General features: G+C 37.1%; 1 protein-coding gene and 1 long non-coding RNA gene across 2 annotated transcripts in view; both read left to right on the forward strand.

The window, feature by feature from the left end:
• The first annotated feature begins 7,487 nt into the window (after nucleotides 1–7,487).
• On the forward strand, nucleotides 7,488–8,671 carry LOC121381184. Its single transcript, XR_005959061.1, has 2 exons — nucleotides 7,488–8,518; nucleotides 8,549–8,671. It is a non-coding gene; the product is annotated as an uncharacterized LOC121381184 (long non-coding RNA).
• Nucleotides 8,672–11,121: 2,450 nt separating this feature from the next.
• The window catches only part of LOC121380457 (leucine-rich repeat flightless-interacting protein 1-like), a 38,115-nt gene continuing 35,592 nt past the window's right edge, over nucleotides 11,122–13,644 (forward strand). The window contains exon 1 of the mRNA XM_041509276.1: nucleotides 11,122–11,336. Within this exon, the coding sequence (XP_041365210.1) occupies nucleotides 11,298–11,336 (39 nt within the window). The 5' untranslated portion in view covers nucleotides 11,122–11,297. The remainder of the gene's footprint in view (nucleotides 11,337–13,644) is intronic.

Here is a 13,644-nt window from a genome sequence, read left to right on the forward strand (position 1 = left end):
ACACTATCACCATCACCAATAAAGAATTCTAGCAGAAAAGAATTTATAACTAGCAGTGACAGTGATTCTGATGATAATTGTATAATGACTGTCAAATTAAATATTAATAAATTTCATGGACTGAGTTCAGAGAGTTCATGTCCTATGCTACATTGAATAAGATTGCTTCTGATGATAGTGAAAGAGGACCTGCATTAACATGGTTTTTGTCTTTGCCTGTGAGACAAAGAGAGTTGTGGAACTCTGTGAAAGATGCTTTTCATGAAAAATATATTGACATTGACTCACAATGTAATCCAGCATTGTGGGCTGAAGCAGAATATTTTCAGAATTCCAAGCTAGCCCCGGGACAACCTATTGAAGAGTTCCACAGTAGTTTAATTGATAAAGCCACGCGTTTGCGAAAGTCACAGATGGACATCTTAGTCAAATTTATTGAGGGCTTGCCGGAGCAACTTGCCTTCTTTGTTCGTGCAGGATCGCATAAATCCCATTTAGATGCCATGGTATCAGCGAAAATGGGGGGAGCTTATGGCTATAGAGTTCACGTGCCTACACTGAGAGTGAATTTGACAAAACACTGTATTCAGGAGACCAATTCAGGCCAAGCTGGAGACATGGAATCAGCCAATCATAGAGAAGTTGAAGAACTTCGCGATAAAGTACGTTCATTAGAAAAGACTGTTAGTGCATTGTGCTTAAAGAAGCAGTCGTCGTCACAGAGTCGGCAGGATTCTAATTTTGAAGGTTCAGACTTCAATTGTTATGGCTGTAGGGGAGCGGGACATACGCGCCGAAATTGTAATCTTTCACCAAGAGGTAGGGCAAGGCCAGACATTAGATGTCAGATTTGCCATCAAAATGGACACACAGCTGATAGTTGCAAATTACTGCAGCCGGTAAATCTGGCTGATCACTCGGAAAACGGACAGACCCTCAGGAAGAATTAAAAAGTCAAGCACAGTTTTTTGGGGACATTGATTGTGATGCTTGCAATTTTGACAATATTCTAAAGTGTCCACAATGTTTTTGTTTTATGCATAAATGTGTTTGTTCTAATGATGATAGTGCTGATGTTTCTCATTTGGAGGACAGTTACACAGAATATGATTATGAGACTACACCTGTCAATCATGGGTTTATTTACATGCCAGTATCAATTGGATCAGTTAAAGTAGCAGCTTTATTAGATTCTGGTAGTGCAATTAATTTGGTCTCAGAACACTTTTACAGATCATTACCCAGTGACTGTTGTAGATATATACCAGATACTTCATGTAAAATTACAGTTGCAAATAATGTTGAGGTCCCTGTTCTTGGATTGGCTCAGCTTAAATTACAAACTCCAAATGGGAAACATGGTATAACTGTTTATGTGATGACGGATACAAGTCATCCTTTAATCTTGGGTACTACCTTTTTAGTTAAGAAGGGAATCTCATTAGATTTTCGGGATTGTAAGTTTCAAGTTCAGCAGTCAGGGGTCCGAATTCGTAAGAAGGTTACTATACCAGCCAATACAGAAATGGTGATATGGGCTAATGTTAGTTCTAAACTGTACCCTGGATTGCAGGGCGTCTGTATGCCAAATACTAGGCTGCACAGCATTAGTAATATTGTAATTGCAAAAACCCTCGTTACTATTGGTCATGATAGTAAAGTGCCTGTTAAAGTATGTAATCCCACTGGTGAGCCGATTACTCTTCCTAGAAGTATGATGTTGGCCAAGTTTAATAAGCTAGGGGAAAATGATGTTGTTCATGCTTATCCGGTAAACCAAACCAATGTGTGTGCTCATGTTCAGGTGAAAACAGGTACTAAAGTGCAGGAATTGGGTGTATCTGTAAGTGAATGTTTCAACGTAAACCAGAAAGATTTTGAAACGTTTTGTGACAATTTTGACTTTTCTGGAGATGAGTGTAATTTATCTCCTGAGCAAACTCTTCGTATGAAACAATGTTTGTATGCCAATAAACAATTATTTTTGACCAAGGAGAATCCTAATTTAGGTCACACTAATTTAGTAGAACATCATATTCATTTAAAGCCAGATGCACAGTCAAAGTATCAACGTCCGTACCGTCTTCCTCCTCATAAGCGTGAAGTGTTACGACATCAGCTGGAAGAACTTGTGAGACAGGGTATTATTGTTCCTGTTAGCGAGAAAGAAGACATTCCAATAAGTAGTCCTATTGTTCTTGTGGAAAAACGTAACAAAAAGAAAAATCTTCAGCCAAACACCAAGGAATTCAATTTGGCATCATATCGATTTTGTTGTGATTTCCAGTTTTTAAATTCTCAAACTCAGGATTTTAAATACCACATTCCGGATTTGCAAGAATTAACAGATTCTTTCAATGAAACATGTCCAAATTACATTTCCTCTCTCGACATGAGCTCAGGACTCTTCCAAATGTCCATTTCTGACGATTCCTCGAAATATACTGCCTTCATTACTTGTTTTGGGACATAAATTTTTTGAGGTTGCCGATGGGTTTGAAGACATTGCCAAGTTCATTTCAATTGTTAATGGATAAAGTGTTGAAAGGTTTGCCGTTTCGATCAGTATTGTGTTATATTGATAATGTTGTGATATTTTCTGAAACATTTGAACAGCATCTGATAGACTTGCAGACTGTGTTTGATCGGTTTAAAAGTGCAAATTGGGAGTTGGGTCCTAAAAAGTGTTCTTTTGCTCAACAAAAAATGTATTTTTCTAGGTCACGAGATCTCCAGAGATGGTATTCGACTGCCTCCTGATAGAGTTCAAGCTGTGAGAACATATCCAGTACCTCGAAATATTGGTGAATTGAGGCGCTTTATGGGATTAATGAATTGGTTCAAGAAATTCATTCCTAATTTTAGTTCATTTGCATCTGTGTTGAATGCCTTGTTAAGAAAGAACACACCTTTTATTTGGAATATGGAACATGATAAGGCTTTTGAAACTCTAAAAAGACATTTATCTGAATGTGAAGCTTTGGCTTTTCCGAGGTATAACTTGCCTTTCACTCTAGCAGTAGACACTTCCAGCCGTGGGATTGGGTATGTGTTGTATCAAGTGTATCCTGAATGTGAATTTCCAGTTGGAACTAAAGAACGGTTACGCACCAGAATTATACGGTTTGGTTCCAAATCATTAGCTAGCTATCAGCAGTCTTATGGACCTACAAAACTGGAACTGCTTGGTGTTGTTAACAGTATTTTGGATTGTGCAGGATATCTTCGAGGAACACATTTTACTGTAGAATGTGATCATCAAGCGTTACGTCCTTTATTTCAGAAGAAAATTAAAGGTGCGATCTATGAAAGGTGGATGGCAATCCTACAGCAATTTGATTTTGTAATTAAATATAAAGCGTGTACAGAAATGATTGTGCCCGATGCTTTTTCTCGGTGTCAACCCCCATATGTATTAGAAGATAGTCCGGATGAAGATGATCCATACTTTCCCTATGTTTTAGAGAAACCGTGTCAAATAGTAACAGAGGAGGGTGAAGTTTTGTTTTCATCGAAACTTATCCCTGTCACCGACCTTGAAGTAAATTGTTGTCATATTGACTGTCAACAAGACTTTAATGCTGGCACTTCTCTTAGAAAAAACCAACCTGAGTATGATGGAGACACTGACGAAGTGCCAGAGAAAACGTCTTAAGCGTGTTAAAAAGACTAAGCGTAAAAGGCGGGATAACTCAGCAAGACCTCTAAGTTCTAGTATGGGTGAGGATTCACAACTGCCCCATAAGACTCTGTCGGATTATGGTGCTACTACAGTCTCATCTGAACACTTATCTTGTGGTGGAAATGTTGCTGTCGATTTGGATTTGGTACATACAAGTGTCGAGGAATCGGATACTTACCTTAGTGTAGAGGACACAATTGCTCACCAACTGCAGAGTATTGATTTATTTAAAAATGGTGATTTTGATATGAACACAATGCGTGAACTCCAAAGAAAAGATTATACTTTGAGCAAATATATTCAATATTTAGAAAATAAGTGGCTTCCTGATTCACAAAAGGCTTCCAGAAAGTTGATTCTGCAGGCGTCCGACTTTATTGTTGTTGAAGGACTCCTTTTCCATAGTTTTGTACCGAAAAGAAAAAGAACAAAGTGTTTATCCCAATATCAATTGGCTATTCCAGAAGTTTTAATCAAAGAACTTTTGCAATTATATCATGATTCACCAATGGGAGGTCATGCCGGCATTAGAGACACTTTGGACAGAATTAGAGATTTGTATTACTTTGAACATTCATCCCAAAAAGTGAGTGACTACATAAAGTCTTGTGAACAATGCCAGAAGCATAAAGTTACCAAGTTACATACCAAATCAACCCCATCCGCTCCTTTTCAAGTGTTGTGGAAATTGATTTGTATGGACCCTTACCAGCTAGTAATCTTGGAAATACTTACTATATTTACAGCTGTTGATATGTTTAGTAAGTATCTGTATGTTAAACCTTTGGCAAACAAAGATGCCCCGACTGTGTCAGTTGCTTTGCTTGAACTGTTTACAATGTTTGGAGTTTGTCAAACTCGTCAGCGATCAAGGTTCTGAATTTGTAGCAAAAATCACTCGAGAAGTGTGCAGATTGTTACATGTGGCACAGCAATTCACACCTAGTTATGTTCATCACTGTTTGGGTGCTGTTGAGTGATCTCATAGAACATTAGCGGAAAGACTGACGCCGTATATTGATGACAATAAGCGAAATTGGGATGCTGTGGTTGGCGCTGTAGTTTTCTCGATGAACTCTTCATTGAACTCGAGTACTGGTTATTCACCTTTTGAGATTGTTTATGGTTGTAGACCACAATTTCCTCTCATAGATGTAAATTCAAGTATGAAGTTTGAAACCTTGCCTAATAATGTACATGGATATATCAAAAGTCATTATCAAAATATAGACTGTATCAGGAAACGTGCTGGAAAATGTGACAAAAGCAAAACAAGTAATGGTAGACGGAGCCAATGAGTCTGTAAACCCTCTATGTATAAATGTTGGAGATTATGTCTATATGTTGGAAGAACCAACTGGTGTTGAAAAGAAACTGCAAAATCGTTATGGGGGACCATATGTGGTTCAGGAGATTAAAAGTTCCCATCTAGTTAATGTATTGGATCCTAGCACAAGACGAACTTTGAATCAAAGTGTACATAAAGATAGGTTGAAGATGGCCTATGTGAGAGCACCGAATCCGTTACCCTATTTTCTGGATACAGTAACCACTACCAGTGGTGATATTACCAAAAAGGCTGAGAAAGTAGTCAAATGTGATGTTCAAACCCAAACCGATACTGTTGAGCAAAGTATTGTAGGTAATAGAGTAGTACCGAAACCAGAAGTGAGTCGTCCTAAAAGAATAAGTAAGAAACCAGCACGATACCGTGACCCAGACTATGTGGACCCTGATATTTTGTTTAGTGCATGCGACTCTGAAAATAGTGGATATCACAAGATCAGAAAAGTGCTTAGTCAAAAGCATACCCCAACTGGTGTGATGTATTTAGTACAGGTAGTTGGTGAGCCTGCTCAAAATGCAATATGGGTGAAAAGTAATTCATTGAATCAAAAAGCAAAGAATGCTTTGTTGACAAAGTCTCCCCCTATATTTTAGAGTAGCATAAAGTACTTGATATGTATTAAGTATAAGTAAATGTATTTCTATCATCTCAGTAACCCAACTGTATATATATATTGGTTCCAGTTAACTGAAATTACTATTTGTAATTTTTAAATAGTTGCATACAGTTTCTTGTTTGTTTGGGGTTTTTTTTTACATGTGTATGTAAACTCTTTTATAGTTATATCCTATTACTTGATAGGTAATTTGAGAATTTTTGAAAGCTAGAGTGGTGCACATACAGATGACATTATAAGACAAATGTTTGATAGGCTTGTGTTTATCTTGTATTGGTTATTAATGAATTCCTTGGAATCCAAGACTTGTGTGGATATTCATATGTCATTGTTTTTGTTGCTAAATAGACTCATGACCTATAAGCTATGGATGTGTGGATGTTTAAAAAAAAAATTACAAGTATCTCATGATTTATTGAAAGGAATGAAAGTTTACCATATACAATACTTCTTACAAGCTATTTTAGTTAACTGTAGTGTATACTATGTCTGTCCATTGTCACGCTTATACTTTTATCTCATTACTGTACCTGTAGTTACAGACATATACCTAGGTTTTGCTTTGATTTGTTTTTCAATTTAATTTCTATGTTTATTGTTAAATAAAATTTCAATTTGAAATTTTATTTGCAATGGCCGGAGATGTTGTGTGAATCACATCCTCATTTTCTTAATTAGTTTATTAAAATTAAATACCCATTCTCAATCTGCTACATAAGCAGTGCCAAATTTATAATCAACTCCGAATGTGTGTGGGGTTTTTGTGGGGGGGTTTTAAAAGGAAGGGAGATAAAAAAAAACGTTGCTGTAGATAACGTGTTGTTGTTTTTTATTTGTATTGTTTCTCCCACCGACTCATCCCCAGAGCAGTGAAAATCGATAGAGGATCGATGGTCTAACACTAGGTAAAAATGACTTCCGGCTTCTTAATATTTTGAAATATTAGACTAATGTTAACTAAACTCATAGGGTCAAATTGACAAAGCCTGTTTTAGTCTTATCTGCATGTAGCTGCATACATGTACAAGGCTTAAACACCTGCATTTAAGAAAAACAGGCTTCTTCATTCGGCCCATTGTCGTCTGTGTTATTTCGCACCCATCCCACCTCAAAATCATATACTATCCAGGTACTCGGTACTTTTTTCTCTCTCTCTTTTTTTAAATATTATGACACCTGGTTAATGTGTTTTATGAATGACACACCACCTAAGAGTGATTTGTTTTATTGGAATGTCATTGTCACCTTAATAGAAATTTCATTGAATTTTCATTAGATTTAATGGCATGATCTTTACTCGCTATGTTTTATATATCTGTTCCCTTCATATTTATTGTTTCTAAGATCTGGTTGTATGTGTTGTATAATTGTCAACTGAAAAAAAAAATTATGTGAATGTTTTATACACTTTTAATACACATTTTATGCTTGTACATAATTTTTTGAAATTTTTGGTACATATTGACACTTTAACAAATAAAAAACACATAATTGTAGAGTTAATAAAGAAACGTGATTATTCCTGCTAACTGGGGTCAGCCATTTTCTTTTGTTTTCAAGGCATCCAGCACTCTAGCTTGGGGCGAAATGACGTCAGCTCCGACTAAATCCTGTATGCACAGTGTAAACAAAAGCAGTAATTTATGACAAGGCGCTTCTCTTTGATCAACCTGACTTGTAAAACAACATAAATGATGTGATAATATAATAAACTATTTAACTAAATATATTTCAAGTTGCATTAATGGAACGAAATGGGGTTATAGTATTTTTCTTTGTTAAATAATCCAGAGGGAAAATGTACACTATTAGGCCTATTGGTATGCTACGTTAGAGCAAAAACGACAACCCACCCAAATGATAATTTTCTTTTCTTTGGGGCTACGTAATTGGTCAGTTCTGTGATTTTACATGGGAAAGTCTACTTAACAATAGTTTTACAGAACTATTTACAGTAATAAAACATGTCCATTACTATTTTAGGGGCGATAGGTTATTACACAATACCGGTATGTACTTTTGTGTCTAGACAGCGGTATTTAATTGGTTTGTCTGGTTACCTATCAAAAATACACCTGCTAATCAGGAATCACAGGTAGAAGCCACTAACAAAATAAACCATTTAACTAAGAAAACACTCCGTGGATCATTTTAGTATGTAGGTTAATGCATGGACAAAACGTGGTACAATTATTTTGACTTGGAAGTTAAGCCACTTTGACAATGGTGGTTTATTTTGTATTGAAAAATAATATATACTTATGGCTGGCTTACTGGGATGTATATTATTACAGAACATTGCATGCCTATTTTATCATCCCGCAAAAACCAGGTACAATTGTTTCTCAAGTTCTAAGACTCATTTCTGACATTAAACGTTAAGTATTACGTAACCACCAGCTCGCCAAAGGGTGTATTCACTGGAATGGAACAAAATGGCTGCACCCGTTATGTATAATAGCCATCACATTTAACCGTTTTATTAATTAACTATAATAATATACTTGTTGATATTAAACAATAATGTGCATTATATATCGTTGAATATACATACCAGTCCAAAGGCTTTGCGCGAATATTCTTTCAAAGACACACATATGTGCATACATACAAACACACACACACACACACACACACGAACTCCAAACACATACACACAGTGTATATGTTTTGTATATGTCCAAAATGTATAATTAGTTTTTAATATAGTAACAGTAGACAATTGGTATTTAAATTGGCAGCTGTTTAATTTTTTCTTATATTACTGAAATACGACTGGTTCTGTTTGATCTTGGGTACCATTGACAATTATCACCATATGCACAAACCGTAGGCATTGAATTTAATCTAGTGACTGGTAACCCATGAAAAGGTTGCTACAAGATACGAGCCTGGTATTAAGGTTACAATTCCTAGTATTTTTATTACAAAAGCCCTTCACAGACACACAAATTATCTTATTCAGTCATATCACTGTTTTTACTTTTAAATATTGATAATTGTTGAATAAAACAACTGATCCATGTGTGTTGTTCTTGATTTATTTCAATGTATGAAACTGTACATAAAAAGGCAGGCGTTTTCATGTTTTGTACACTTTTAAAACAACAGAAACCTTATTGGTGGATCCAAAGGGTGTTACTTAGGTCCCATGACCCCCACAACAAAATGTAAGGATCAACTTCAATAATCCACCTCCACAAACACACATATTCAAACATTAGACAAATATCACAACATAATTTTTTATTTTGTTTAATCTACAACTCGTTATCGAAATTAGGGCCCAACATTTGTTGCTTCATATTTTGTTTTGCCACCTTTGTGTATCAAACCATCCAAAATTGTATTCGATCTTGTGCATCTGAAGAAAGATGGCACAGATGCAGTTATTTATAAACAACATTTCATGGAAATCCAGGACAGATACTGTGATTACATTCCTGTTTACACGGATTACGGGATCCATCAGATAATAATTTCCACAAGATTGCCCGATTCGGCATGCATATTTACTTTACAAGACATTAAAGCCTTGGAAAAAAGTATGGATGCATGTGCATTCAAATATATTATTTCTCGCTCCAGCCATGACTGGTGTATCAAAAGCTGTGGTATGTGTTATCCTGTCTGTGGGATGGTGCATATAAAAGATCCCTTGCTGCTAATCTAAAAGAGTAGCTCATGAAGTGGCAACAGCGGGTTTCCTCTCTCAATATCTGTATGGTTGTTAACCATATGTCCGACGCCATATAACCGTAAATAAAATGTGTTGAATGCATTGTTAAATAAAACATTTCCTTCTTTCCAAATGTATTGTTTTTACTCACTTTCTTGTTTTCTTACTCACTTTCTTATCTCCAGGCATTACAGTATATGGAGCTGGAGCATCCCTTTGTTGGGATGATGATACGAAAGTGTGTCTTTTCATCTACTGCCAATAAAGATGTTATATTTTGTTGGGTACTCGGCCATGTTAGCATTAATGGTAATGTAAAGGCAGATTCTACTGCCAAGTCTGCTTTGAATTTTCCTCATGCCAGTGTTGGTGTACCCTACAGTGATTTTAAATATTATATTAACCAATATGTCCTTTCGAGTTGGCAAAGTGATTGGAACGATGCGCTCGCGAACAAGCTTCATTCTGTCTAGCCAGTCCTGTGAGTGGCAGTCCTCCTACAAGCGGTGCGGGAAGGATGAAGTGGTCTTGTGTCCTTTTGGCATCGGCCTATACCGAATATTTCTGTCTCTTTAAAGCTTTATTTCGTGTTTTATATTTTTTTATTATAAACTAGACAAATTATTTATTTAGTATCGGCCATACACATTTAACACGCTCATTTATTTTAAAGAAGAATCCTCGGTGTGACCACTGTTAGACAAAAAAACACCGTACATTTTCCTCCTACACAGGATCACACACACACACACACACACACGGGCCTCCTAACTCAAAGACCCGACTCTCATGTGTTAGTCTAAGTGCTATTCTCGATTCAACTAAAATGTTCGGGAATTAACGTATTACGCAACACGCATTACGTTAAGATAAAGCACTTCAATTGATTTCTACCGGCCTCGGTGGCGTCGTGGCAGGCCATCGGTCTACAGGCTGGTAGGTACTGGGTTCGGATCCCAGTCGAGGCATGGGATTTTTAATCCAGATACCGACTCCAAACCCTGAGTGAGTGCTCCGCAAGGCTCAATGGGTAGGTGTAAACCACTTGCACCGACCAGTGATCCATAACTGGTTCAACAAAGGCCATGGTTTGTGCTATCCTGCCTGTGGGAAGCGCAAATAAAAGATCCCTTGCTGCCTGTCGTAAAGAAGAGTAGCCTATGTGGCGACAGCGGGTTTCCTCTAAAAACAGTGTCAGAATGACCATATGTTTGACGTCCAATAGCCGATGATAAGATTAAAAATCAATGTGCTCTAGTGGCGTCGTTAAATAAAACAAACTTTTTTCAATTGATTTCTATATAAACTGTTGTTTACACAACCACGCACTACGCACCAGAGTCTGGAATTAAAATGCATAATGCTATTTTACTTTATTCTTTAGTCTCGTTATCATCTATCTAGTGTTAGTGTCGGGTAAGGGCCTACTCGGGTGCGGGTCGAGTTTCATCCTCGAGGCTTTACTACCTACATGGATATTCTGGCTTCGGGGTGCCCGATCATCGGTTCCTATCGCGCGTGAAAACAACGTCATCAACAATCATGTTATTTCGCGCGGACTAAAAGTTGTACACGTATTGACAAGCATTGTTCAATACAATAACAATCGTAATAACCACAAACAAATATGATTGCCATCACACTATTATCGATACATAACGAATATCGTGTGACGTAAACAACACTTGACAATGGTCATCTACGTCTGGACGACGCAACCAAGTAACCAATGAAAATATCGTTTTGCCGTCTAAGTACATTAAATGTGTCTAGACGATTTTTCGTGCACCTTTCTAAATTATATTAGTTGTTTGCAATGGAATCGGGAATCGGAGAAAATACAACACAACTGTCGGGTTGGTCCCCATGTCGGTAGAGTTGATAGCATGTCGTTGCATACATAACGTCACAATGAAATGACATCACGTAGCATAATTATATATAAAAACATTTTAATGCATATAAATTTAAAATGAATCTGGCAGAAAATCTGGAATGTGATAAGGAAATGGTAAATTATATTTTATTTTATTTTGAATGTTTTGTGATGTGACTGACATATTCTTCATGATATATTTGGCCGAGTGCATAAAGCGCCCTCAAACAAAAAGTACACAATTTACAATATTCCACCTCCACTGTGTTTTGAATAAGACCATGCACGCCGTGTATCACCCACGTGGTTTCTGTCCATATAGCCTAACAGTCGTCGGCCAATGGCAGCTGTTCCATCCATGCACGGAGTAAAACACAAGGGAAAGGAATGCTTGGTTAACGACACCTCAGCATACTTTAAGCTAGATATTTGGGTTTTAACATAGGATTATTTTGTGGTTTTGTATAAATAGTATTTACTGTTGGAAAACCAACTGCTATTGTATAGGCTACTCTCAACAAAATTACCAAATCTGCACGCTATACTAAGGGGCATAGGCACATTTTTTCTTCAGTTTTATATGTAGTAAGACGAAAACAAAGGGTGGGGGATGGGGGGTGGAGAAAGGATAGATTTAGGGTATCGCAGTTCTTCGGTTCTTGTGGTCATGCACAGTTATACTGGCAACTAGATTTGCTTATGATATCAATTATTTTGTCTGGCCAGAACCTTACCTAGCCTCACAGTTTGTCTCCTCCCCCCCCCCCCCCACACACACACACTTACAAAAAAATTCTGGATCCGCTCCTGAACATAGCAAACTTAAAGTTTTAATTGAATATAAGCACAAAATAAATAAATTAAATTATAAGATACAGAAATCATCTTATCAGACAATGTCAGACCATACTATTATTAGATCTACCGCTCATCGAACATATTTGGGGTATAAAGTGAAGGAGAAAGGAGAGGAACATTTGTTTAACAATGGTGTCTTAACATATTTCGACCATTGATTGAGATAAAAGAGGGAGACAGAGAGAAACTGAGAGAGAGAGAGAGAGAGAGAGAGAGAGAGAGAGAGAGAGAGAGAGAGAGAGAGAGAGAGAGAGAGAGAGAGAGAGAGAGATGTATATATATATATATATATATATATATATATATATATATACTAATTACCGAAACGCATCGAGGTATATTGTACATATGTACACTTTCACATATAGACAGGACAAAACATACTGGTGATCACTACCTTTGGTATACCAGTCGTGGAGCAGAGATGGTTGTATATAAATGGCAATCGATCCTAAGACCCATCGCCACGCCCTTTTTGCGCGAAGTACTACCATCCGCCGTGACTATATCTCCAGAACCGTTGGACATAGGAGGTTGCCTGACCACTCAAACAGTGCGGAATGGCCACATTATGGGGGGTCAGTAATACATTTTAATATTTTGTTACACCAGTTGTGGAGCACTGGCTGGAACGAGAAATAGCCTAATGGGTCCACCGACGGGGTTCGATCCTAGACCGACCGCGTATCAACTAACAGATAGCCCAGATAGCTGAGGTGTGCGTGTGTGTGTGTGTGTGTGTGTGTGTGTGTATGTGCCCAGGACAGCGTGCTTGAACATTAATTGGATATAAACACGAAAATAAGTTGGAAAATGATCGATTATAATCGGAAATTAGCTGTACCGATGTGATGATCGATTATAAAAATCCATAATCGATTGTGTGGGAAAATGTTAACTGTACAATTTTGTTTCTCCAGGTTATATAATGGAATTGATATAAATATGTTGTGGTCGGGTTTTGTTTGGTTTTGTTCTATTGTTTGTTGTTGGGGTTTTTAAACATGGATTGGACAAAAAAAGGTGGGTATATGTGGTGCTCCCCCCCCCCCCCCCCCCCATCTGCCTTTGTCCGTCCTCATTTGCCTTGGTACCCTGAATGTTTTTCTTTACTTTTTCCATATAGGCAAGGCAACTTTAATAATTTCGACTTTGCCACCAAATGGACCAAAACTGTCATTGTGCATCGCAATATGATTAGGTGACGCAGTTTACAAAAATAATTTGAAGGTGAAGGTGTTTATACATATCGGCAAAATACCTGCACCACCACCACCAACAACAATAATAAAATAAGTATAAATACACACGCGCGCACACACACACACACACACACACACACACACACACACACACACACACACACACACACACACCACAGTCTAACAAACAAGCAAACAAACAAATTTCTTCTTTTTCATTTAAAAAGCCTTAAACTGGATGACAAATCGTCATAAAATGCAACGTAGGCCTCCAGTAAATTTGTATAGGCAAAATAAATCAAAAGTATATTTTAAATTATATTTTTGTTACCTGTGGTTATTATTAAAATCAGTGTTGATATATTAAACTGCTTGTGGTACCT

This window comes from Gigantopelta aegis, chromosome 9 (genome assembly GCF_016097555.1).
Source record: "Gigantopelta aegis isolate Gae_Host chromosome 9, Gae_host_genome, whole genome shotgun sequence".
Lineage (NCBI taxonomy): Eukaryota > Metazoa > Mollusca > Gastropoda > Neomphalida > Peltospiridae > Gigantopelta > Gigantopelta aegis.